This window comes from Anopheles arabiensis, chromosome 3 (assembly GCF_016920715.1).
Source record: "Anopheles arabiensis isolate DONGOLA chromosome 3, AaraD3, whole genome shotgun sequence".
NCBI classification, from domain to species: Eukaryota; Metazoa; Arthropoda; class Insecta; order Diptera; family Culicidae; genus Anopheles; species Anopheles arabiensis.
Genome location: NC_053518.1, coordinates 16,199,200 through 16,225,834, shown reverse-complemented (window position 1 = coordinate 16,225,834; position 26,635 = coordinate 16,199,200). Strand labels below are relative to the sequence as shown.

The 26,635-nt window shown below is 39.8% G+C and overlaps 1 protein-coding gene and 1 non-coding gene across 2 annotated transcripts; one reads left to right on the top strand and one right to left on the bottom strand.

Moving 5' to 3' along the window:
• Positions 1 to 16,226: 16,226 nt before the first annotated feature.
• LOC120904460 (BTB/POZ domain-containing protein 9-like) lies at positions 16,227 to 18,253 on the bottom strand. Its single transcript, XM_040314466.1, has 2 exons — positions 17,293 to 18,253; positions 16,227 to 17,232 (listed from the first exon to the last, which is right to left on the bottom strand). The coding sequence occupies exons 1-2, from the start codon at positions 18,089 to 18,091 to the stop codon at positions 16,853 to 16,855; spliced, it is 1,179 nt and encodes a 392-aa protein (XP_040170400.1). The 5' UTR covers positions 18,092 to 18,253; the 3' UTR covers positions 16,227 to 16,852.
• Positions 18,254 to 20,766: 2,513 nt separating this feature from the next.
• On the top strand, positions 20,767 to 20,932 carry LOC120905274. Its single transcript, XR_005739908.1, has one exon. It is a non-coding gene; the product is annotated as a U1 spliceosomal RNA (small nuclear RNA).
• The last annotated feature ends 5,703 nt before the right edge of the window (positions 20,933 to 26,635 follow it).

The following is a 26,635-nucleotide window of genomic DNA, read 5'->3' as shown; positions in this document are numbered from 1 at the left end:
GGATTGACTGTAATTTAATTATAGGTCTTCTAATCGTTACACTCTGTAACATGTTAATATTTGATCACCAAAATCTCATCTCAATGTATTTACAATCGAATTGCTGTGAAACGGGGTGGAATTTGGTTTTAATAATAGGAATGAATAAATTTTAATTACATGAATTTTCACAGAAAACATCACATTTGAGTAAAGTTGAGTTAGCTGCAATAACAAATATATAATCCCATCTCCTCATCTCCGTACTAGCTAAAGTACATTCATATCATAACAACAATGAATCTAGTAAATCGCATAATGATGCAACATATCTTCATAACCACCTCATCTTGAGTTGATTAATTACTCCAAAGTTGCCCGTTTTCACCACCTCACTAGAGGCATAAAGGGCAGCACCAATGGACAGTGCCCAATGGTTCCACTCCCTTCCCACATGGCCAAGTAACGCTTCACGCTGCAGAACTATTTCCCGTCACACATATGAAGTGGGTCCCATGCACGCATTTGTCTTTGAGCTTACTTAATTAAGTGATGCTTTCGGAGTTCCAAAGCCATACCAGATCGTTCTATTTTGCTGCCTCACCGTAGTTACTAGCTGCTAGCCCCCGAGGTCCTGCCTGTCATCTTTCATCCTATTCCCAGCCAAAGTAGCAAATTGACAATCATTACTTTATGCATCTCTCTCTCTTCATCTATTGCAATTAGCTGGTGGATTAAGACGAAAGCTTCATTATGGCAGCAACTTGAGACATTTTGTATGAACATAAAGAGTGAGCAAAAAGAAACACACACACACACACACACACACACACACACACACACATTACCATTACCCAAGGAACACATCGAACAAAAAACGATACGATTCGCTAGCTGAAGGAAGAAAAGGAAGGGCAGGAAAGTAATGTAAATTACAATTTGTATCTATCAACTCCAGCACCAACCTCTGGCCAGTCACTGCTGCTCTAGCTATAAACGAGCAGAAAGATCATTGAAGATCCTGAGGGCGTTTAAACGATTTTGCCTTGCAGAAGAGGAAGGAGTAGCATCATGAGCAAAAAAAGAGTCCGACCAAACGATAAGATAGCGCTGTAAAGTTGGTATGGAAATTAATAAAGTACCATCTTTATCATTGTCTTTAATCGTGATTCGAGTGGGAGGGCGGAATAAATGGTAATAGCTATTACCGAGAGAAAGAGAGAGAGAGAGATAGGGTGCAACATAAGGAAAAAAGAAGCAACGAATGCGCAATTAAACAATGTAATCGTTTGAATTGATACAAATATTCATAAAAAATGGCAAACTGTAAGACCAACCTCAGCCCTTTTTTATGCAAATAGTTATAGGAATTAAGTTTAAAACAAAAATAGTTCTTCAATTTAATTCGAATTCAACTCCTGCAACGCTTTAATCCACGCCAATTGCTTTATTTTTACTATTCTTGTCTAACCATAATTTAATATAACTTCCCGATCAAGCAAAAACTGAATGATTCTTTTTTTATAACAGCCTTCTTCCCACGTTAAGTAATCAAATAATCAACACAAAAAAATGTTACAAAAAATGATGCAATATTTTATCATTTTCTATTTTTACAACCACAAACCTTGCCATTTTACCACGACATATCTGAAGAAATCGTGCAAACTCGTAAAAAAACGCTCTCTCCGGAGAAAACTCTTTCCTAACACGAGGTAAGGACATAGACGAAGAGCGACGCGTACAGTGGCGAAGAAACAACGATGGCTACAAAAACGACCACACAGGGCACACCGCAAAAAAAAATCCCTCCCCTCTCCCCCAGCAATCTGCTCGTCTTCGACCTAACCTCACCCGCAAAAAGAGCCACCGACTCGATACGCGCGCAAAACCTAGACACAGATGCGATCGGTAGAGTTTTAATCCCGGCCCCGGATTACTGCATTATTTATTAACAGCTTCGGTGTCCTCTTGGTCGCCGCAGCCGCCATCCCACAGGACACCGATTTGACCGGGACAGCAAAAGAGGAAGAAATAGAAGAAAGGTCTACGACAACCAAGCTACTACAAAGCCCAACGGTGCGAACAATGCTGAATGTGCAAACCTGCCGGGCGAAGCAGTACACCACCCACAAAGATAATGCTATTTCTAGGGACACACATCACGCGACAGAAAGAGAGAGAGAGAGAGAGATGGGTACGAAAAAAAATGGAAACCGATCCCCAAACGATGGGTAAAACACCCCCACTCCAGCAGAAGAAGCGGCGCGATCCAACCGCGAACCTTACCGCGGGGTATTCATTTTACCAGGCTTTATGGCTTTATTATCCCCACAAGTAACTTCGCGAATGTCACTGCACTTTATTAAAAAGAATCCGCCACGGATCGACGAACGCGACCGCGGCGCTTGTTGCCGTGGATCCTAGAGAAGGGTCCCTCTTCCCTGCCTTCCGAATATTCAATGCTCCATTCGCGTTCTCCCTCCACCACACCACGCCAATCCAATGCTTCATTACGGCTAATGGTGGATAATAGGGTCTCTAAAATATGTACACGACCCGTGCGCGACCCGTACTACGCCTTCTTCACGCCGCGAACCTGTCACACTACCTCCTTGAGTCCTGAGGAGCAGTAAGGCAAGAGTGTGCGGAGTACGCACTGGTGGGCACTTTTGTCTCTTATCGATGGATAAAGGCTGGCTTTTCTTGCGAATCGTTCGTAACGGGCAGACCGTTATCCTTGTATCAGCATTTCTACATCTGCGTGCATGCGTCGATGCGGGGTTCCTCCGTCCAATGGGGAGTGGGCACAAAATGTGAAACATTGGCACTGGGGAGATCATTATTTATAATAAGGTAAACGGCTTGGGTAAATATTTTTGACAATGTGAGTCTTTTTTTACCTCATTGCGCCTCTCTGCGCGGAGTCATGCAAAGAGATGGGTTTGATGTAGTTACAAATTTCGATTGAAATATCAAAAAGCTTTGGAAGCTCCGGAGATTAGTGTGTTTGTGGCTAATCGAACAAACAGCTATTGCTGTTCATTAAATTAAATATAAGTGCAATCAAAAATAGAGTGAAAAGATCACCTTTGAATACAGATCGTGCATAAAATCACTAAAATCATTAGATAAGTTATTATCGATTCTTACAAATCAATTTATTTAATTCTAATTATATTTTATTATCGTTCTAACAAATCTATTTTGACTTAAAACGACACATTAAACAACATACAATGGCAGGATACACATTTTTGAAACAGTTTATAAGTCAGCGTGATATTGAAAGTGAACTTTTCTTGTTGGTTCCATTACTTCTACAACATGCTGAAGTTTAAAGTTTAACACCCCAAAATTCTTCTATCGATGTTCCATTCCAATGGTTTCGTTTACTCGTTGTGACACCAATGATTATCATTCTGTTAGCTTACTGTTGGTTGATTATTGAATCGTTTTATTTTTTAGATTTTATCAGCATCTTTATCATCTTTTTGTAACCGCATCTTGTTTTCTTTTTCTAGATTTTTAATTTTTCCTTAGCTTATTTATTGATAGTTTTTCTTGTTTTTCCTTATTAGTTCTCACTGATTTATCCAGGATAGTAGTATTGCATTTCTTTCTTTTGTATGTCTTGTTATTTTCTTATTTTCTTATTTATTTTCTTTTTCTTCATCAGTTTGAAGGCTATGCTACTTGTAATAAATATTCAGATTTATTTTCATATTATGTTCTTATACTTGGTTTTAGCGTTTATTATTACAATACTTACATTATTCGTTGTTTAGTCATCGATGCAGAGAAATGCGCTAACTTTCTTTTGAAACAAAGAAATACCTTCTAATTATTTTTTCTATTTTGTTTTGTTTCTTCTTCGATTTTTCTGCTACTGCGTTAGGATAGCTGTGACATTCAGCTCATTATTGAACTATCGATGTCGATAGTAGATGAAAGAAAGATATGATAATTGTCAACCTCTGTGCAATGTGCAATAATATCACTATGATGTTGAGAACCTTTAATGTAAGAGCCTTTAATTTAACCTAGAAACCTTTAATGTAAGAGCTTTATCTAGTGAATGTAGTAAATTTAAAAAAACTGAAAACCTGTTGTTGACAATGTAAACAATATTATGAACAATATATGAATTTCACTACAAAAAAATTCTCGCTTTGGCATTTTTCAACTATTCATACCTATTGTTTCCTCCCGAATCAAAAAACCTATGTTTTGCTGCTGCATAATAATACAAAGGTGTTCCATAAATAGCCAGTTTCAAAGAATCTAATTCAATTTTAAAGAAAAGTAAAACAGAAAGAGAATAAACTGAAAATGAATAAAGTTTACATAATCTTAAAATTTGAAATAAAATTTTCAAAAATCATGCAAAAACCATTTCAGCTTTAAAGTTTTGTCATCAACCGGACAGGTTTAAAACTATTTTGCCGAAGCACCGAAACGAACCAAACAAACGAACAACAACCATAACCATTTCGCGCATCCTGCATGGACGAATTATATCGTCTGCTTCAAAACACACGTGTTTGCTGTTTTTTTTTCTTACTCTCTCGTTTGTGCTAGCGTAAAAGTATCACCTTCCTACGAGCGAAACATAAAAGTATTCTTTTTCATTCCTACCAAAGCTGGCGTTCGAATCGCATTCGGAATCCCAGAAAAGGGAACGCCACACCACCAAAACATGGGAAAATCGTGTAAAACCTGACTACACAACAACGCCCAAATTGCAAGGGGTTTCCACGGGATAGTGAGCGTATGGGGTAGAGTGAAGTGCGGTGCTCGTGAAATGCTCCCTCTTCCTGCTTCGCGGTAAGAAAATGCCATTTCGTGGCATTGCTTGCCAAAATACCATAACCCAGCGGACTGACGTGTGTGTGTGTAGTGCCTGTTATTAAGCTGAGCCTGCCGCCTTGGTGGGTGTTCGTTTGCGCGCGTACTGCCGCTGAACATTGTATAAAATGACATCACACCATCGAGTGGGATCGCGCGAAATAAAACCCCAGATGGTGTAGGTGCCGCCGTTTCTATGGCGATGCTGTGCTTTTTTATGCTAAACACACACACACACACACACACACACACACACACGAACGAATGTAAAGCCACGGAAGTGAGGCGAAATTTACGTGTACGTGTACGCTATTGCATAAAGATTCGATATATTGATTATATGCTGTAGGAAATTTCACATTAAATTCATGACAAGGGCTTAAAATGCGCATTGTGGTACATTGAAATTTATATTTAGTATTTTTGAACACTTATAGAGCACATACTTTAAAACGTATTACCATGTCAACTGTAATGAATGGCAATTGCGGGTTTTTTTGCGGACAAATACAACGTATCAAGCTTTTTTTCTTCATAATGAAATTCTTGATTTTTCACGTAAAACTTACATTCAATACAATAAAACAAACGTAAGTATGTCGTCTTGATCGTCCTTGATAAACGCCTCAAAGTATGCAATGAGGTGAAGTCACTCATTGATGGTCTTTTTAAGCTCCTTAAGGTATGCAAGAAGATCTATTTGTAAATTTTTAATCTGCGATAACTTGTTTTGATAACATTAACAACTTTAATATGAAGTAACTGTTTAGAATTTCAACAATTAATCATATTAAATCATATTTCAATGAGAAGCAATAAGTTAACAAAAAGGTGCACCAGTTACTAAGCAAAATATGGATTAAAAAAGCTTATAGAGCGCTCCAAATCCTCAGCATAGCCAACACTATTTTGCCCAATATTACATAAATGTTGACCAGTAGTTCGAACAGATGCTCGAACAACTTCTCTAACCCACTACATTTTTCCGTTACTTTCGCTTCAGGCATTATTTATTTTAATACTGTTCGTGTCTGTTATGGCACAACAAACCAGAAAAAAACTTCCTCAATAAGCCCTCTGTCACCCGTAATCCACCGCACAGTACAGCCTACCGTCACGATAGAGCCATGGAATTGGATAAGAAATCTTCGTTATATTTTACCCGTAAACCGTAATGAGCCATAAAGGCAGAGTCGTCCTGTCCTGGGCGACACCGGGACAACACTTCCAATCGTTACGCAGCGCCTGTTCCGATTGTCCCCTTTATGCTGGCTGGCTGGCTGGGTTCGGTTTGCCGCCGTGCCGTTCACATTTTAATAAAATGCAATCCATCTACCCTGAAGCCCGTACTTACGCGGTAAGCCGGCGGTATGTCCTTTTACACACCTGGAAACACCTGGCCACCGTCATTAGACGGTGCAGCAACAGCACCATGGCAGCAGTTCGAACGATACTGTTATTACTGCAACGATGATCAGGTGTAGTCGTACTTTGAATGGGCAAAATAAATGTGGTTCATTTATTTTAAAAAAGTAGTTTCATTTTTAAGTGGTTTTTCTTCTGAAAAGTACATAAAAAATTGCTGCATTTGCAATTTTCGTACAAAGTACTAAATGGAAGCAAAGAAAGCTCTCTGTAATTGAATATGTTTAAGCATGTTTTTGTGTATCAAACTACGATAAACTCTCGATAACTTACTTTTCCCATCACTCTATTGTGCGTTTTCTACTTCTTAAGCTAGTAAGATCCAGAGGATTAGGCAACAAACATTGCACAACGAACAGAAAGGCACGAAGAATGCTATTCCTTCCGTCTTTCACCTATTCCGAAAGAATCCCATCACCGTAAATGGGACATATTTGGGGTTTATCGTTCTGTGCACCCGAAGAACTTCCACACCCATCCGCCGGCCATCTTGCACATCCCTATGGCCGTGTATCCGAAGGTGAAATGGTCATTCCAAAGGGAGAGCTAGTGGTGGTGGACAGTGAAATAAAAGAAATACCATTTCACACATTCAAATCCCTCAACCGAAACCGAAACTCCCCGTACGCAGGTGAACACGACCAACCGGGACCAACCCCATGCAGACACGTTGGGGGGGGGATATGTTGCTGTGGCCTCCCTTGGCCAATAAATACATGTTCGTCTTGTTCGACCTGGTTCAAACAAGGGGTTCCCTGTCGTTTACCATTCGGTCCCAACTTTATGTCCCAAATGCCACACACACATAAACAGCATCTCTCAAGAGTCACATAAATCCCACTGTATGGAACTAATGCTACAAACAACACGCGTGCGGTGACAAACATACACACACACACACATGTCTCCTTCGTGTATCCGTGTAATGACGTAGTGGTGGGGATTTATGAAACCTGATATCACACACCATCATAGCTATATCATCGGCGTAATGTGACGGTGTTTTGCCAAATAACTTCCAACCGAGTTTGGTGATAGGAATGAGCAAATGGTGCAAGGTGATGGAACTCAAACCAACGCCGTAAGAGTTGTTTCCCATCCTGAGGGACTCCCCGGGACTGATATATCCTTCATGCGGGTATGTCAAGGGTATGGGAACGCTCCGAGACGGTCTTAAGACGGTCTTTGGAGTGGAAGGTGGAGCGCGGTCGACGCCGAACGCACCGTGAGCAATTTATAATAATTTATTATTTTAATATCATTTATTACTCACGCGCTGCTGTGGTAGCGGTGTGAGCCGTCTCACTCACTGCCGGTGGAAGTTAAAGACGAGAATATTGATTTTATGTTGTTTTTTTCTTCTTTCGTACAGGAGGGTGCATTTTGAAGGTGTCTATCAAGCTTTAATGTGATAAATTAATAGGGTCGTTTAGTTTATGCGATGCTTAAATGATGGCCACGAAGAAAATTTCTCCAAAAAATTGCATGAATTAATTTCAGCAAAATTATAACACTCACGTTGACTTTAAATAAACTGTTACATTCTAGGAGGTATGTGTAGTACCGTAGTATCGCAACTTAACAATCGGTGTATTTGATCGATCGAGGCCTTTCTTCTGGCATGATAATTATCGCAATGATTACGAACAACATTCGTAAAAAATGAAATGCTGATAGAAATACTAGGATGGTGTACAATTTATAAGAACACTTACATAACTAGTTACTAAATAACAAACAGTTCCTTACGAGATATTTATTGGATCATCATCATCAAAGCTAATGCATGTAAAGAAATTTCCAATAAGTTACTTAGTTTTCTACAATGGTTCTAAATTCACAGTGGCACAAGACGATTAGATGGCTAACAAAACAACAAAATAATTTTCCAGTCATAACAATGACCTTTAGCTCGAATTTACTGGTTGCTTCGTGAAGCAACTCATAAATATGCCTACTTAAGCTGTATAACGTCTTTCAGATCGATCGAAGTCATTCATCCATAGAAGATCCATCCATAGAAGTTCGCATATTAGTTATATTCAGAACTCTTCCAAGTAGGAGTACATTGATTGGTAGGGAGCAGGGGCAGATTAAACAGTACGCCAACTAGCGGCCGCGTGGTGACCGCAAGATCTCAAAGGACCCCGAGAAAAAGAACTACTAGTAAATATTTCTTGCGATCATATTAATAATATTTGTTACAAAAAGGAAAAGTAAAAAAACACATAAATGAAATAAGGATTTATGTTTAAATGCCTCTTCACACAAGATGTGCACATACATTAGAGGAATATTGACAGGAAATTGCATGAGTCTTTAGTATAAAACTCTTGTGAACCAGAGAGCCTACATCACAAATTGCTTCATCGACTTACGCTGTAATGTCAAATAAGATATGGAAATGTAAAGTCGCTTTCATTGCGTTAATTGCTTCTCTGAGTCATTAAGTTTGCTTTATAGTTTTGTTATATAATTTGAAACAAACATCGAACCGTTCCGTTTTAATGTTGTATTGCTTCAAAGATTATTTGGGCCACTACTTGACTTTAATGACTTTTAGTCCCAAAATAATACAGTTGAAACTAAAGGCCATTGAAGCTTTGATATCAGAACGATAGAAACAATATTTTTTTAACTAAATCCTATATATTCAAACACATAACATATGTCACTGATAAAATATAGTCTATTGGTGATCTTAATAAAGGATCTTAATAACATTACTACCCTCGAGCTATTATTGGCAACAATATCTCATGAGAAAGAAAAAAAAACACCAAGCCAAAAGATTAACAAAACCGATCAACCGACCATTTCGAACGTGTCAATTTTAAGTGAAAATAAAAGCCTACACTGCACTACGGCAATAGGTTTTTAAGCCCAACGCAAACGAGCAGTTCCCGCGCGGTAGCAAAATTCCATCATCCAAGGGATTTTGCATGAATTTATATCACCCCAGTCGTCAGTGGTCGTCCAGCACCGGTCATCGGTCAATATTGTACGTCTATCTGGGTACCCTGAATCCGGTAAGCCGTAATCACCATCACCGTAAAGGTAGAAAGGACAGCTAGGAAGAACAAAAATATCATATTGTACCGAACAAATTGCAAAATGACCAATTCAGGGAAAAAGGAGCCTACCCCCACTGCACCATGATATAAAGTGGATCAATGGTACGATAAAAATCTAAATCCATCAAAATCCATTCCGCAAGACGAGTGTAAAATTGGAAAAAGGTACCACAAAGTTGGGCCGAACTTTGTGTGCTAGGCAGAAAAACAGCAGCTTAACCACAAATGTTATACAAACTTTCGCTCGGTACATAGCAGTACTACAAGCGCAGGGCCCTACACTTTCACCCTAACACACAATGTTTATTTACGAATCCATGCAACTGTTCGATGTTTTCGTTCCTCGAAAAACTAGCACATGAAATTTGAGCGAATTGATTCCGGGTTGGCTTCCCCGGTTAGATGCTTGCACCCAAAAACCCATTATCCATTTCGCCCCTCGAGGTACCTCGGGAGGAAAGCACAGATGATGCATTCGAATGTGTTTGCTGCTCGTCAAACATATCTGTGTTCTGTTTCGAATCCTATCCCTCACCGTTGTACATTCTAATCCATAGGGTGCATCCTGAGCGTGTTGTTTTCTTTTTATTAATCACCAGTAATTTTCCGAATATTCTCTGAACCAGGGGAGAGGAACACATTTGCCCGTGCACGGCCAACCGAGGCAGCAAACACCCCTTTTTTATTATTTTTTGGGACATCCATTTTCCTAGCAGCACCCATAATCCTTCCTCTGTGCGCTGGTAATGGGCATTAGATTTCCCTGCCCGATGATACGATGCCTTGCGGGATTTAACATTGGGTGCGGAGTGGAAAATATGACCCCGTCTTCGAATGTCTGTCATAATTAATGATGATGATGGGGAAAAGAGTCTTACGGTTCATGTCCATTTTGGTTGCAGCCACAGGCGCATGTTTTGAGTTTTGTTGGTTTTTTATTACAACCTCGGGCGTTTAAAGTGAACGCATAAGGGGGAGGGAGGTTAGGCTGGTTCGATAGCTGACCAAATATTTACATTTCCTGGTCCAGTGTCCTTTTTCATATGTTTGAGAAGGTTGAAATCAGTTTGAAGGAGGGAAACCCTTGCATGTTTAGTTGGATGATCGGATCAAGTGCATCTGGTTTGATTCGTTTTTATTTTTTTTCGGAGAAGAGAGAAGCATAATTTATGAACCCTCATGTCGTCGTTCTACCCTTTGAAAGATAATGAGTTGGGCCTTTTTGTATGACTTCTAACCAGTTGATGTAAATGAAGGACATTTCAGCAAAGCAAACCTTTAAACTAGCGAAGAAAACGGGAATTTGATGACCAAACTCTGTACACAACATGTTGCGCGGACATTAACCACGTAAAGATTGATTTGGATTAGCCACAACATCCACCATGACACTGTCTGTGTTCGATTGAAGCAAAATGTGGCTATCTGATATTGAATGCATGCTCTCAAGACTGGTGGGAAAAAGCAAAAGCAGTTTAGAGCTCCTGGTTCTGATAGCAGTCTTAAGACGGTCTTAGGGCATGGGTGCAGGACCGTGCCAAGCAATACCTAGTACAACCGATTTCCTATCAGATTGATAGGGTGGAGCACCTGGTTCAGCGGCGAAAAAAGTATCTAAATAATATAAACATTACTATCCATAATCATCAGTTGCGAATATGTTACTTGTGTACGAGAACTACAAGAATAGTATCAACAAGTCAATCTGTTTAAATGACACGATGACACGAAAATCCTTTAGAACAAATTCAAAAAATACATTTTCATCAAATGAAATTGAAGCACATCTCAATGTATTGGTTGTACAAAACCGTCTCAGAATTTTTACTCAATTAAGCAAACAAGCGTATTTTTTATTTCAAATTGTTTACGGCACAGGTTATAATGAGCCACGGGTTCCCTCAAATTTAAATTTAGACTTAGTAACAATGCCATGGTTCCGGGTTACGCAGACACTCGGGAATAAATGCCAGCCAAAAGGTTAATCTATTTTCCTAATCTATTTTTATTGACATTTACTATTAATTTATACTTTTATCTGATTAAAAACAATTATTTTTAGTTCCGATTTTCTAGATTCTTCTATATGTTTCAGTAACTGCTCGGGATCCTCTGAATGATTGAGTTCTTGTTCGTGATGATTGGGATTGTTCTATTCCATGTTTCAATTACTATTCTGGACAGTTTAGTTACCGGATCCAAAACTTGTTTTTTAACTACCCATATGTAATGTTTCAGATTCTTTATTCCATAAGTTGTTCATAAGCTGGATTGTATAATATTAGCTCTGATTCATCATAATCTGTCAGTGTCACTATCATTGTTTAAGACCTTAGCTATCGACCTATCCATCCACCTTACATGAAATCATTACTATATAGGATACAGAAGAGGCGCAACCTGTACTTCAAAGCATCTTTATTAGCAACGTGACTAAAAAGATTTCGTAAAGTTTCTAGTGGATATTTACCTCAGAAGCGTAAACGAGTACTGAAACCACTATTTACCATATGTTTCAAAAGTATGTTTAAAAGAAGACTGACTGACATGCAACATCTTTACACACATCTCAACTTCCTTGTAGTTGTCAGTGCTGATTCACGACCCGAATTAAGTTATAAATCGTCTAAGTTGCAATTACTGTTTATACTGGTTTAAATAAGTTAATGTTCAATAGCTACTATATCCCATTAACTGTCATTGTATGTGAATATTAGTTTCGTTGTAATCCGGTCCAAGTTTTCAATATATTTTGAGTTATTCTGAACGGTTACCTTACTGATATAATTTTCTGATAGTACAAAGCATCGTGATGGGTCATGGGAAAAATGTATTGATCATTATTTCATATGAAAATATTCAAACGTTCTTCTATTGCGCTTTTCATTCAAGCATGTGTAATTGTTTCGCTCCCTTCCCTATCAGATTGTGGCCGAATTTCAAGCGCAGTTTCGCCAATCAGCTTGCATTCCCGTTTCGCGGAAAAGCGTATTTGTTCGAAATAATGAGCAGTGTGCTGCGCTGAGGTTCCCATATGAAACCTTTTTTGTGTAAGTTTACATGTCATTAAATTAGCGATAATGCGGATCACTGACGGCCTGTCCAATTTCGCAACCTACCCTCTTCACGATTGATTTGCGCTACACAGAAACAATAGTGTCCCCCGTTCTTTTATTCACTTTTCAAAGGAATGATGGGAATGTTGGTTCTGAGCATCTTTACACAGCTGCAGCAGCTGCTCTATAAATAAAGATAAAAAATAAGTAAAATTAAATACGAACTGCTAAAATGTTATTGGATCTTTTAACAGTATGAAATAACTCAAATTCAAGAACAATAATTATAAAATTTGAGTAAGTTGCAAAAGTTTAGTTCCATTTTTAATGCATCATAATTAGCAAACATGTTGCAAAATGCTTAAACATACTTTTGACACGCGTTACAACCCTTTAAAAAGCGTAACAAAACCCCATCCGTTCTGGGTAAAAGTGTAATTGTAAAAGTGATGTATTTTTGACAGCCTTTATGGTAACTGCTCTCTTTCTTCTACACTCCGCTGCAACGAAACGGACCGGGTAAAGTAACCCTTCCCTACGCTCTATTGGTATACCACCTCCCTAATTGAACCATCGCTAAAGAACCCAAACCCCGAGATAAATCTGTACATTCACTCGAACCGTTTCAAGTGGATCTGCACGTGCGATGCACGTAAGTAGGGATTCCCTTTTTTAAAAAATATTGATCCCACACAGCACAAAAGCCCCTCGATGCAGAGTATGATGCGTTGCTCTCACGACGGACGCTGTTTTGACAGTTTATCATGCGTTAAAAGTAAGCAGCAAGGTAAACGGTGATGGAAAGCTGGCCCAAGGTGGCAAGGGAAACGACGACGGTTCGATCGGACCGATGCAGCAGCAGCAGCAGACCGATGCTGATTGCACACGTGCAGCGGAAGAAGCGGTTCGAGATGATGACACGGGATGTGCCTTAAAGTGGAGTAGTTACGATGAGGTGAGCGGGTTTTGGGAACCGTTTATTTTTGCCGTTGGGGGTTTTCTTTCATAAAACCCTTTTTCAATGTTGTTCCATCCTATTAGGATATCTTTTGTTAGGGAAAATGTTGAAAAGTTGTTGAGAAAAATGGTAACGAAGCGTTTTTCCCACCAACCAATTAGGTGGTTTTAATCCCATACAAAAAAAAAAAACAAACTCTCATCCGCATGATCGTTTACCATTTAATCAGAATATCCGGCTTAGGTATCACTTGTGACATGTATCCGGCATAAAGCTACATTGCTCGTGAAACCAACATGTTCAGTGTGCATTGTATGGTTTCATGTTCCCAATTTAATAATTACCTCAGAAATTGAACATTGTGTTGGCTAATTATGTTAATAATACGATCCCCACAAGAGTATGAATGATTGTAAGAAGAGCTATGCAGCTTCTTAAATGCTACAATGAATTGGATTGCAGTAGACAGTAATGAAAAGAACTATGAGATTAAACTTGCCAGTCCAGTCGGTCTAGTTATTTCTATGAAACCAAAATACAAAGTACGGCAATTGTTTTTACACATCATAACCAAAATTACAGAAAATATTATAGGCTTCAACTAAGTGACAATGCGCTCCGTGCGAAGTTCGCACGTCTAGATACAGCAATCCGAACCAGGCTGAACAGACCAAGTTGACGAAAAATCGGGACACATAGTAAAAAAAGGGGAAATCGGATTTAGAAGACAAACAATAAGGAAGCACTCTCCTTTACTTTTATTACAATACAATATTACTTGGACGTTACATGTTCTTTTTCTACGCTTGTTGACTAGTGGTGTGCCAAATGAACCAGAACCGTATGGTTCATTCAGTTCGTGTGAAAAAATGAATGAACCGGTTCACAAGAAATGGTTTCTTTGGATATATTAGGCCGCAAATACACGACGCGCGTTTCCGCGTATAAAGGCCGGGCTACATTGGTCGTACTCGCAAGTGTAATTTTTATTTTCACTAGCGCATCTGGCGACGACCAGCGCAAGCTAGATGTCGGTATAATTTATGTGTCAAAATTATTCATACTTGGTGTCTCATCATGTTTCGAGCAGGCTACTTGTATGCCGTATGAAATGTTTATAAACGTCCATAAATTGCAACAAAATAGGCCGTTAATTGTTGTTGATGGATAAATCGTCATTCATACAAAGCGCTAGGCAACATTTTTCCCCATCTTCCAACATCTTTCCATCATTGGGTAAAATTATAGCCTCCTGGACCCAAAACACTTTTTGACAGATAAATTATACCAGCCTCTAGCTTCGACCCGCCGCCGCTAGATGGCGTACGCGTTCACAAAAATTACACTCAGGAGTACGATCAATGTAGCCCGGCCTTAACAATCTAGCCATAGAAATGAAATGTCATTCGAACGCGCTACCGCGGAAACGCAGAGATGCTCATGCAGGATATCTCTGCGGAACTGTTATACGCGTTTGAACGCGCCCGCGGAAACGCGCGTCGTGTATTTGCGGCCTTAGGCTGGAAATAGACGAACCGAGATCATCACGGTACCGCGAAAATCGCGTATGACTTGAGCTGTCAAATCTGTTATAAAATCTGACAGATAGGCGAGATAATCGCGGTTCGTGTATGGAACCATCCGAGGTCTGGTGACGATTGAATGTGCCAAGAAGAAATATTTTTCTATCAATTTGCGAATCAAATTATTTATTTCACATAGTGTATGCAAAATAAAATACAAAACTCATTTCTCGACACGAGTTTTCACACAAATCCGCCAGAAAATGTAAAAATAATCGGTTCGCGCTACCGCGAAAATCTCAGCAATACCGCTGAGCAGTTGGGTATCTCTGCGAAACAGCAGGCGCGATTGGAGGCGCGGAAGATTTGACAGCTCTACTGTTATACAACTGTTATAAACAAGGCGCGTATTTCGCGGTACCGCGACGATCTCGGTTCGTCTATTTCCAGGCTTAAAATAAACAAAAATCACGAAACTGAGTGCAAACATTAATGATCATTTTTAAATAAATAACATAAAAACCTTCCAACATTCGCAAATTTAGAGTAAATACAAGAAATGGCCAATTTTAAACTGATTGTGTGAATCGCTTTCTAGTGTCAAATGATTGATTGTTAATATTGGTTTGCTTTTCATGCAATCAGACCAACAGATTAATCTGTAGTTCTACCGATTTTCGAATAGTGTACCGATTCACAGACTTTACATGTATTGCTGTTTGAAAAAAAAACAAAAGAACCAAAATCACGTTCACGTTCAAAGCAATAAAGGACTCGGTTCATTCACGTTCTACTAAATGAACTGAAATGCCCACCTCTGTTGCCCACTATCCACTAAACATCAAAGTGCAATTCTTTCTATGTTTATTCTGAACACCTTTTCTCAATTGTTTCAGTGCTGTCAGAAAGGCATAAAACATATTATATAATGTTCATTAACTCACAGTACTCTAGCGACTTGTTTTTCTTTTCCCTAGGCACACGCCTCAAACAATCTGTATCTAAAACGAATTCAACGTTCCGTTAAATACGGAACGCCTGGTCAGCCTTGCTCAAAAGGTGCCGCGAATGTTTACCAGCACAAGAAGCAGTGCTTTAAACTAATCCCTATATCAACGACTATTATCACCGAAATTGAATAGTAATAGGAGGCTCGACTTATACGAAATCAGTCGAGAGATTAAAATCAAAATGATCAAAATTATGCTTCCAAGACTATTGCTTTCAAAACTTTTGCGACCAAGACTGTTGCGACCAAAGAGTTTGAGACCAGGATTTTTGCAAACCAAGAGTTTTGCAAACCATATTTTTACGACCATGATTTTTGCGAACTGAGAATAAGAAACTTACACCTTTGAAATCATTCAATTCAATTCGATTAATTTATTTTATATGGCTACCAGTAAAAGCTTTACGTACGCTTAAGCAAAACGGTGATTATGGATTGCAACAGTGCCGGATGTGGAGTGTTCGGTTCGGTTGGGAAAGGAAATAAGGGTAGGGATTTGTCATGGTTTGTTAGCATATCTGTCATGGACCTTGGGGAAAGCCATAGCGCTGAACGTGTTAATAGATAAAAAGTAAATCCGTAAAAGAATGATCCTCGCTACTTACTTGAAGAAGAATGATACTACGCTACTATGGAAAGAAATTGTAGTTTTAAGATAATTTAATTTTTCGTTACTTAATGAATTGATTGTGATGTTTCAAACAAAGAAAGTACTGCAGAAATCGCATTGAATCTAGTAAAATTCTTGCAAAACCCATTTGTTTCTGATATTTCATCACACATGATCCAGTCATGGTTTTTTTTTGTATGTCAATGTATTAGATTGCCAGACGGGCACATATGGATTAGCAAGCAAAGCGATTAGCTGTCTAAAAAGCGTTCAATTTTAAAAGGAGTTAATTGTCAAAAGTTCACTGAACCTATTTATCATGCGCATCTTTAACTATCAGAACTATCTCCTACACTAATATAAGATTGTATTACATTTTGCCACTTTGCTCACCAGTCTTGCAGCCACAGTTGGGTTTATAAAATATAGCTTTAATTACTCCAACTTCAGACACATCTTTAACATGCTGAATGCGAATATAACGAACAATACTTATTTCAAAATGGGCTACGGTTAAATATGGTGAGTGCGCTTCACATGTGACGCCTTTGGTCCAACGCTCTTTATCGACGGACACTCTTACGGTATAGTTTGTTTGGTGATAGAATTTCCTTCCCTTCCTCCTTCTATCCACTTGGATACCGTTGACTTTGAAGTAATTACCCAAATCGATTTCACCATGTCGGCTACATGAGCCTGAAGATGAGTTAGACCACTTAATTTTATTCCAGTCTATAATCAGCTCTGGCACTGCAAAGAAAAAGGATAGGTCAAGTACAGATAAACTACTGTTTCACAATTTATGCTTACAACAGGATACAGCACGATATGGTAATACGGTTAGCTTTTCTTTCTCAGCCAATATGTCCAGCAAACGATTGGGGCTCAGTACATTCGCACTCCGCACCACATTCAACAATTCATGCTGAGACATCAGCGTAAACCGTACCAGGTTATAGAGCTTTTCAGCTCGGTTTGTCTGCATTGCTTTACTCGGTTTGTCTGCATTGTATAGATACCAATCACGAACGGCGTTGAAAATATCGAATTCATCAGCGGCGAAAGTATCCCGCTGCAATAAACCGAACAGGGCCTCGTAGGAGATGCGACGGAAGTTATACGACTGAATGATACTGTTCGCATTCTCGTCCATAAACGTGTAGCACGTGGAAGACAGTTCGGTAAGGTCTAGTAAACGAGCCGTTTCTAAAATAACGCACACATTGTTCATGCCAATAACATTGCCCAGGTGATTTGCTATAGCCGTCTGTAGGTCGATGAACCCATATTGATGAGCTAACTCAAGTGTATCTAGAATGTCACGAATCTTCATCTGTTTCAGTGACAAACTGCCGGTGTAGATGTACTTCATCAGGTACTTGAACGCGTCGACCGAAACATGCAGTGTAATCTCATTCTGCTTTGACTCCTTCAGCGCACCAAATAATAAGGCCCGGAAATATTCACTTCTGGTCGCCAGGATGATCCGATGCGCTGGCAGATGTTGACCCTTCACTGTAAAGGTGACGTCCGCATTGTCGGCGTTCATGCACAACTGAGCAAGCTGTTCTACCAACACTGCTGTTTGCTCTATTTCCGTCGAAGACATGCTGCTACTTATGTTCAGTCAATTTGCAAATAAAACTTTTAATCACAATTTTTCCATTGGCGTGTGTGTGAACCTAACTGTAATGGCGTGAACGTATCACCTTGTACACAAACGATGTGATCAAGCGGATTATCAGGGACGATCTCTAGGCAACGATCACTACCCGCTGGACAATGCATGGTTTCGTGCGATATTGTTTGATCAACACTCACCGTGCGCCCAGACATTCCGCGAAATAGCGTCGCGCTGTGAAGCGTGAAACAAAAATCTCATGACATTCGATGATTCGAAGAAGTCTATACATTTACCATCTGGTTCACGCAAGGTGCATTAAAGGGATCAGAGTGTGGTGGAGAAACGCCTTTAGTGCGATTTGAGGTATTTTGTGGAAATGTATTTTATTGTGATTCTCATCTTTGTTCTCGGTGAAAAATAATATTCATCAAGGAGTTACATGGAAATGCAATTAATTCATCATTGTAACATGTTTTATTGTCTTAATAGTTGAAAAGTTGAATTTCCTTTCTTTTGATGTAAGATACCATTTTTACGTTCATTTTTACTCAAACTTTAACCGAGACTAAAGGTCGCATTACAGTCGAACGTGAACGTGAAATCGCCTGGTGAATCGTTGACAATTTATTTTTTACAGGCGGTCCCCGAGATACACGGTACCTCTTATAGGTGGATTCGGAGATACGCGGTTTTCTAAATTTGACAGTTATTGGTGCAAATTGTACTGATTTGACACATCAATTGTAAATTGCCAAATAATTTCCGTTTCGATTGAATGTTAAAAACTATTTCAAAAGGTTTAAAACTGTTATATTCAGTCAGAATCATATCAAATAATTCATAAAGTGACTAAAACCGCCCCCTACTTGCAAAATTATACGAAAATTAGTGATATTTTCACGGAAATCACGAGATTCGACTTACGCAGAAATTCGAGATACGCGGTATTTTGCGGCCGTTTTCGGTCCCCATTAACCGTGTATCTCGGGGACCGCCTGTACAATAAAATGTGCCGAATCCAGTCGCTCTGTCGGTGAGAAATTTAAGCTTAAATCAAAACAAACAATACAGGAATTCAAACAAGACCCGTTAGGACCATATTGCCCATACGTAAGGATCTGGAAGATCATTTAAATTCGTTTCCATTTAACTTTCATTTAGTTTTTGTTATTTAAAAATGTATTAGTGGAATGCAGATAAACGATATTAATTTATTTTATTTAAATGAATTGAACGAATAATATGTTAACTACTAATATTAAATTGTATAGTACCACATATTTAAATCTTGTTATTCAGTTTATATTAATTTGCTTAAAAATAATTTAAAAATTCTATCGTTGAACCATATGGTTTTAAGCCGTTGACATTTTTCACGATGAAATATTTTGCCGAAAATACAGAACATTCGGAAAGTGAAACGGCGAGTTTAAAATTTTTCGTCCAATCGGTAAGATTGAACAGCTTCAATAATTTGACATGCATTTTGCTCCACTCAGAATTTTACGCTTTGCTCACGGTGAAAAATATTGGTCAGCGGCGAACAAGAAAATACATTTAATTCACTATTTAAGCATGCTTTATAGCCTCAATAGTAGCGAAATTGAATTTCCTTTGTATTGGTGTACGATGAGCAATATGTAATGGTTAATGTGTAATGACAAATATCGAAAAACAAAATTTCACGTTCACTTTCACGCAAAGTCTAAAGCTGCCTTAAAGTTATGTATTCCACATCCTGATCTCCTGAACTGTTGTCTCAATGACCATTGCAATTTACCGACATACTCGCAGGTATCTCATACATTTGGTACGGGATGTTGTACATTTTCATATTGAAACTTCAATAACTTTTGTTGTATTGATAATTTAAATAAAATTTAATTTAGTACAAAGGTGTGGACATTAGGCTTATTTATTTTGGTAAAGAAATGGACATTTTAATGATTAATTTCCTTTTTTTGTAATATTTTGTGATATATGACAACCGGTTTTTTGTAACAAGCAGCCTTCAATGCCAAGCACACTAGTGTGTGGTACAGGTTGGCCTTGACCGACATCGGTTGTTGAGACAAAGAAAACAAAAAAAACCTTCATTGCGGCACCATATTAAATAAATACGTAGTTTTGTACTTCTTGAATAATTCTGATAAATTAGCTAAAATGCTAACAATAAAACTGATACAGGGTTTCACACGATTTATTGGTCGATTCTCATAATTTTTTTATTCAATTGTAGTGATATCCAATTAGACGATGTCAATGGGAATGAACCAAAAATCGATCGGATACGATGAGTAAATCGTGAGACGAGCCCAAACAATTATGGAAACCGACCAATAAATCGTAGGGGTAGCCCTGTAAGCGCAGGCTGGTTCTCTTAACAACGAAAAGAATCTTGCTCGCACATAAAGCATGCTTCCTACTCACACAAGGGCAGACAACAGAGACTGTCACACTGCGCGCGGTACAAAAGGATACGGGTACCAAAGGATAAAGCAATCCCTTCGCAAAGAAGAGGCGAATGAAGCCGAAAGGCTCAAAGTCTCTATAAAAATCAATAAAAAAAAAAAAAATCCCTTCGCAAAGGGAATGTTTATGCATCGCTAGCGTAGCATGTTGCCGGTGAATCGGGTGGTTCGTTGCGACCGGCAGAAAGCATACTTACCTGGCACAGGGGTTACCGTGATCACAAAGGCGGTTCCCCCAGGGCGAGGCCTAGCCATTGCACACTTAGGCTTGGTTGACCCCTGCGATTATCCCTCATGTGGATAACTCGTGTGCGCTATTTTTGGTAGCCGGGAAGTGCGTACGCGCACATCCCGAACTAATTACTGAAACAAAATCTTTGTTTAATATCTGATAAGTTGAAAAATAATCGTGTGAGGATAATAATCAGACACACAACTATTCTGGGAGAGATAATTGACCAAATACAGGAAATCGTATCTTTACCCACTAGGCAAGATTATAAAACGAGTGGCTCTAACCGAACGGCCACACAAGGGTGAAATATACAGCAAAATGATCTATTTGAAAGATTTAATATCGAACAGGAAAAGCTAATCGGTTATGGGCAAGGTCTGTGTAGCAACGAGGTCAAATATCGGTTTGGTCATCTTGGATGCCATTTGACAGGAGAAAGCCCTTGAAAATTCATCATACCCTCAAACAATTATGATAGCAAGAGGCAAAACATAAATTTGTTGTAAAATTCAACAACTAATCAACATTCTTCTTGTGATGGCCAGATCTATTCATCATTATAATACCATTAAAAATGTTAATCTAAATGGTTTTTCAGATGTCAAACGGCCTGTATCGAACTATTGGCCATTTGTTAAATCGTTCTACATTACGGGAGCTACAACATCCGCTTTCGATAATCACTCTAAAAGAGTACAGGTAGTCCCCGAGATACACGGGTACCTCTTATACGCGGTTTTTAAAATTCAACAGTTATTTTTCAATTGTCAAATGCCAAATGATTTCCCTATTGTTCGAATGTTGCAAACCTTTTCAAACAGTTTAATACTGTTAAATTCAGTCTGAATCGTATCAAATAATTGATTAAGTGGCTAAAACTACCCCCTACTTGCAAAATTACACGAAAATTAGTGATATTTTGGCTGTAAATTCGAGATACTCGGTATGTTGTGGCCGTTTTCGGTCCCCATTCACTGTGTATCTCGAGGAGCTTCTGTATTTCAATTTTCAGAGCGTTTCTACATACACCGAGAATGCAGCTGAGAAAATAACTGACAGCATACTTTGACAGCGACAAACAGCATTTTCGGTGAGAGAAATCTCCTCAGCATGCAAAGAACGATGGAGCTGAGAAAAAATTGAATTGGCAGTTTATAGCGATCGATCAATTATAGTTTGCATTTTTGCCGTCTTATAATCGTAGAAATATTATTAAAAAGTAAAAGAAACTTTTTTGACTTCATTTTAGCGATTAAAATGGATTTTTTCAACATCATTTTAAAAGTCTCATCTCGGTGTATGTAGAAACGCTCTCATGTCATACACTCGCTGGCATCGGTCTTGGCAGAGAGATTCCAATTCCACCTACCCACTGTAGTATGTCCTTTAAACGGAATATTCACAAATTGGAAGAAATGATGGACTAAACTATAAAACTTATTAGAATAATTAATTAAATGCATACTCTTGATATTCTCGCCTTTTTCACTCTAATTGCATTTAATTAATTATTTTTACATATTTTAGAGTTTAACAGAATAAAAAAAAGAGGAAGAAGAAGAAAATAAATAAATGGCGGGCAAAGGAATTGACATAAAAGTGACTTACAATATAATTTCGAAACAAATATCATAAAAATTGCTAAAAATAATGCAATAATGCAATTTTTAGTTTTAAATTATGCAGTAATAAATGTCAAAATAGCGCAATTTATGTTAATTAATTGAACATTAAAATTAAACATTAAAATAATATAGTACCAAACACAATTTTGGAATACCAGTTTAAGTAATACCCACTTAACACTTAACAGTCCAATAGCACATGACCTAGCAGTCCTCTTGTACCGATCATCTGAAACACAACACAGCACACTACTCTCCCAGTATTTGCAAACAAAAAAACCAACACGACTTTCCCACACTCACTAAATGCTTAATCAAAAAGCTAAGCACACTCTCTCACACAAAACGGTGCAAAACAAAAGCTTGTCACCAAAACCGATGACACCGATGAAATTGGCACAAATGAAAATTCAAACACCAGCCGCCAATTTCACCATCCACGCGCATACCACACGTACCATCATCATCATGAGTAGAGCCGAAGGGTGCAATCCTCTCCCTGCGGTGGTCCGGGATCCGGTATGTCCCGATCAGCTCACCAGCTCGCTCGATAGTTGGCCAAACCGAAACGAAACCCACCGATAAGCTGCTTCCGGTAGGGCGCGTTGCCGAATCTAGCGCATAGAATGTATGCCAACTAGTTGGGTGCTCCTCGCTACCCAGCACATTTGCGCAAGTGCCCTGCCTGTTGGGCAAGTATTTTCGACTAAACTGCAGCCCAGCGGCATCCCCGAAATGGAAACAGCTTGTCATTGCGAGAAACTACTGCCGCCCACTGACACTGCGAGAAAAGGCACCACTTGCATCCGTCAATTGCAGCGCTTCAATTGCGAGTTCGAGGGGGGGGGGGGGGCACCACCAAAAAGTCATCAAGCAGGACTACTACACCCTGAAGGGTAAACATGGCGGAGGAACAGTGTCGACACAACGCTCACCAAACTCAGCGTCAATGAGGGCGAGCAAGTTGTTGTTTTTGAGCCTCCCTGAGGGCTACCTAACCCAAAAAAAAAACGAATTCAAACACAAAAGCCTCGCTGGCAAATAATTGAAATTCGCTGGCCAATAGAATGGTGGATCCCCTTTCATACATCACCTGGCCACGATTGGCCGGCAGCACAAAACGGAACGAGAGGGAAGCAATTCTGCAACAAAATTTGAATGATTCCGCCGCTAGAAAGGAATTGCACGGGTGTTTGTGTGGGTCATCAGACAAAACCTCACCGGAAACCCTGTCCCGTGTGTTCCTGTGCGCACCACCACCACCCGAATGAAACATTGTGCAACATATACGATGAAGCTCATAACCGATGATGATCACAAGCAAACAAACCAACAAACGAACGAACGATCAAAGTGACCGTTAAATCGCAATCCTTACTCCCCCACACACACCTTTTTTTTATTCCCCAGGGTGACCCCAAAGTGTGTCACTGTTATCCGAGAGAAGGTCCGACAACTGCCTCCCGGGCTAGAGATTAACGTGCTTCCTCTGTGGCGTGTGGAATACTAGTATAGTGGGATAGAATATTTAAATATACGAGGATTTAATAACTTTGTCGAAACATGTATGTATACTTTCTAAACGGACTTTGACAGGATGATCGATGACAGGAAGTGAATGATAATTGTGTTCTAAGGATTAATCACCAAATCAAATAAAATAGAGTGATATGCATGGTATGAAAAGTTCCATATTATTTTTTTGACATTGTTATTGTATCTGAAGGTTTAAACAATATTTAGAACTTCTTCTTCTTAGGGCTCAACAACCGTTGTCGGGCAAGGCCTGCCTGTACCAGTTGTGGGGTTGGCTTTCAATGACTTAGCAGGATAGTCAGTCCTACGTATGGCTGCACGGTCCATTTGGGGCTTGAACCCATGACGGGCATGTTGTTAAGTCGTACTAAATTAGTGATGGGCAAAACGGCTCCGGAGCCCGGAACTCCGAACGGAGCGTCTTTTTGAAACTTCGATTTTCCGTTGTTTTATCATTCACATTATCAAACTGTACAAAGTTTCGTAGCAAACTAAACTAGCAAAAAAAGTGTAAAGAGAGAGAGAGACAGAGAGATAGAGAGAAAGAGAATGAGAGAGAGAGAGAGAGAGAGAGAGAGAGAGAGAGAGAGAACGAGAGAGAGAGAGAGAGAGAGAGAGAGAGAGAATATAAAAACATGAATTTATTTGTTGCACTTACCAAGATTTATATGTTTAATAGAGTTTATTTAAAGGATAACATAAAAGTTAAAACTAGACAATTGAAGGAGACTTTCTTATAATGCGTGTTAAAACTAAATACTAAGAGAAAAGATGTATCTGCTAAGAAAATTAGAACGGAAAAGGATAACGGATTATGTGTTTGGAGTAGGCTTGGGCAATTCGGTTCATTTCCATGAACGTGAACGTACTAGTTCTTTTATTTACATGAGCAGAACGTTAATCGCGATTCATTAGTTCATTTCAGTTTATGAAAATATGGTAAATGGTTTCGTTTCGCAAGAAGAATAACTTTATTACATCTTGAAAATTATTTGAGCCGACCAGGACCATCTGTATTTCGACGGGTAGGCAGTGGCGGATTTAACGGTGCGCGGAGTGAGCGGCCGCGGGGGGCCCCGTCAATGTAGGGGCCCAGTGTAAGGAAGTCAAGCATATAGAACAATGTGTACAGTAGTCTCAACAAGAGCTTCTGTGCTTGTTAGGAGCCCCATGGATTAAGGGGCTCATAAACTATAGGGGCCCAGTACAGGGATTCTGAGCACACCCCTCCCCCCCGCCAGCAAACCATTGAAGTATGTTTGATTCAAAACCTAATACGGACGTCACACGAAGCGTAAACTTTGGCGTAAACTGGATTTCAGCCATACAACCCTGAAATCTTTTGACAGGAAGTTTACGCTCTCCCATACAAATCAAGCGTAAACTTTTTGAGTTTACGCCTCGTGTGACGTCCGTATAATGCAACAATATGCCCCCCCCCCCCCCCTCGCTCGACACCGCTCGACAACACCATAAATCCGCCACCGCGGGTAGGACGTTCTTTTTATGAACGTCCTCGTATTACGGTTCACGTTCATATTTGTATGGGAGGAAATGAACGACCTGGCGTACTAAGACGTTCTTTATTTTCACGGGTAGGACGTAATTGTCATGACCAACTCAGTACATTATGATTTATAAAGAATCGATGAACGGAGATAACGATGAACGTAGGTCGTTCGTTCTTTAGGATGAATTGAATGAATCGTACAATTCTAGTTCTTGAGGCACAACTCTTGTTGAGAGTTATCGGTTTTTGTTAATAAAGCTGTTGTGTTTGACACTTTTGCTTTTATTAAAACACTTATAAACGAACATATATAAATAAAAGACACAATGAACAAACAATTAACACTTTAAAACCGCAAGTGCGGTGGCCGCGCACCAGCCGCACCGAGCGCCCCTGCCGAGAGCTCCTGCTCGATCGGCTCGCTAACACACTCTGCCTGTATGGCGCTCGGCACACACTAAGCCTTGCGCTGCTTAGTGTGTGCGACAGTGTGCGTGTACACTGTCGTCCTCCTGGACGTTGACCGGTGGCAGCGCAACTGCCACGGCAAGTCCAGGGGTCGGCACGGCTGCCCACAACATCTCCCCCTTTTAATACCGAAGGGCTCGAACCGACGCGGGGGTATTCCACTAAGGGAATACCGGCGTGGTGAACCCTTCCGGCCGATGCTGCCAAGATGTGGGGACCCCGATGTTGGCGCGCTGAGCAGCGCTTGCTGCTGCTCTCGGGCCACACCGCGATGGCGCTAACGCGGCGGTGATGCTGCTGCTGTGCCGCTCCCTGGGACGGCGGCGATGGTGTGACGGCGATGATGATGACGATGATGCTAACGATGATGATGATGATGATGATGCCGCGATGATGAAGGTGCCGCGATGATGATGATGCCGCGATGATGATGATGATGATGGTGATGATCCTTGCCCCAGGGCAGCAGCGATGTATTTTTTTTCCGATGACGGGCGGCAGAGATGAAAATACTCGGGCGGCATGGTTCCTCGCCCTCCTACGATGCTTTGGCTCATCGCCCTTCTTTTGTACTGTGGCTGCAGTCGGGGCGCAATTGGCGACGCCCGTTCGACTGCAGCCGGGACGGTATGCTACCTCGTCCCCTCTAGACACTGTGGCTGTAGCCGAGGCGCAATTGGCGAC

Bases quoted from the DNA above. Each gene is read 5' to 3' on its own strand.
- LOC120904460 (XM_040314466.1), bottom strand. From the start codon at position 18,091: ATGTCTTCGACGGAAATAGAGCAAACAGCAGTGTTGGTAGAACAGCTT. The intron at 17,233-17,292 runs GTAAGCATAAAT...TTTTCTTTGCAG, and splicing joins ATATCGTGCTGTATCCTGTT to TGCCAGAGCTGATTATAGAC.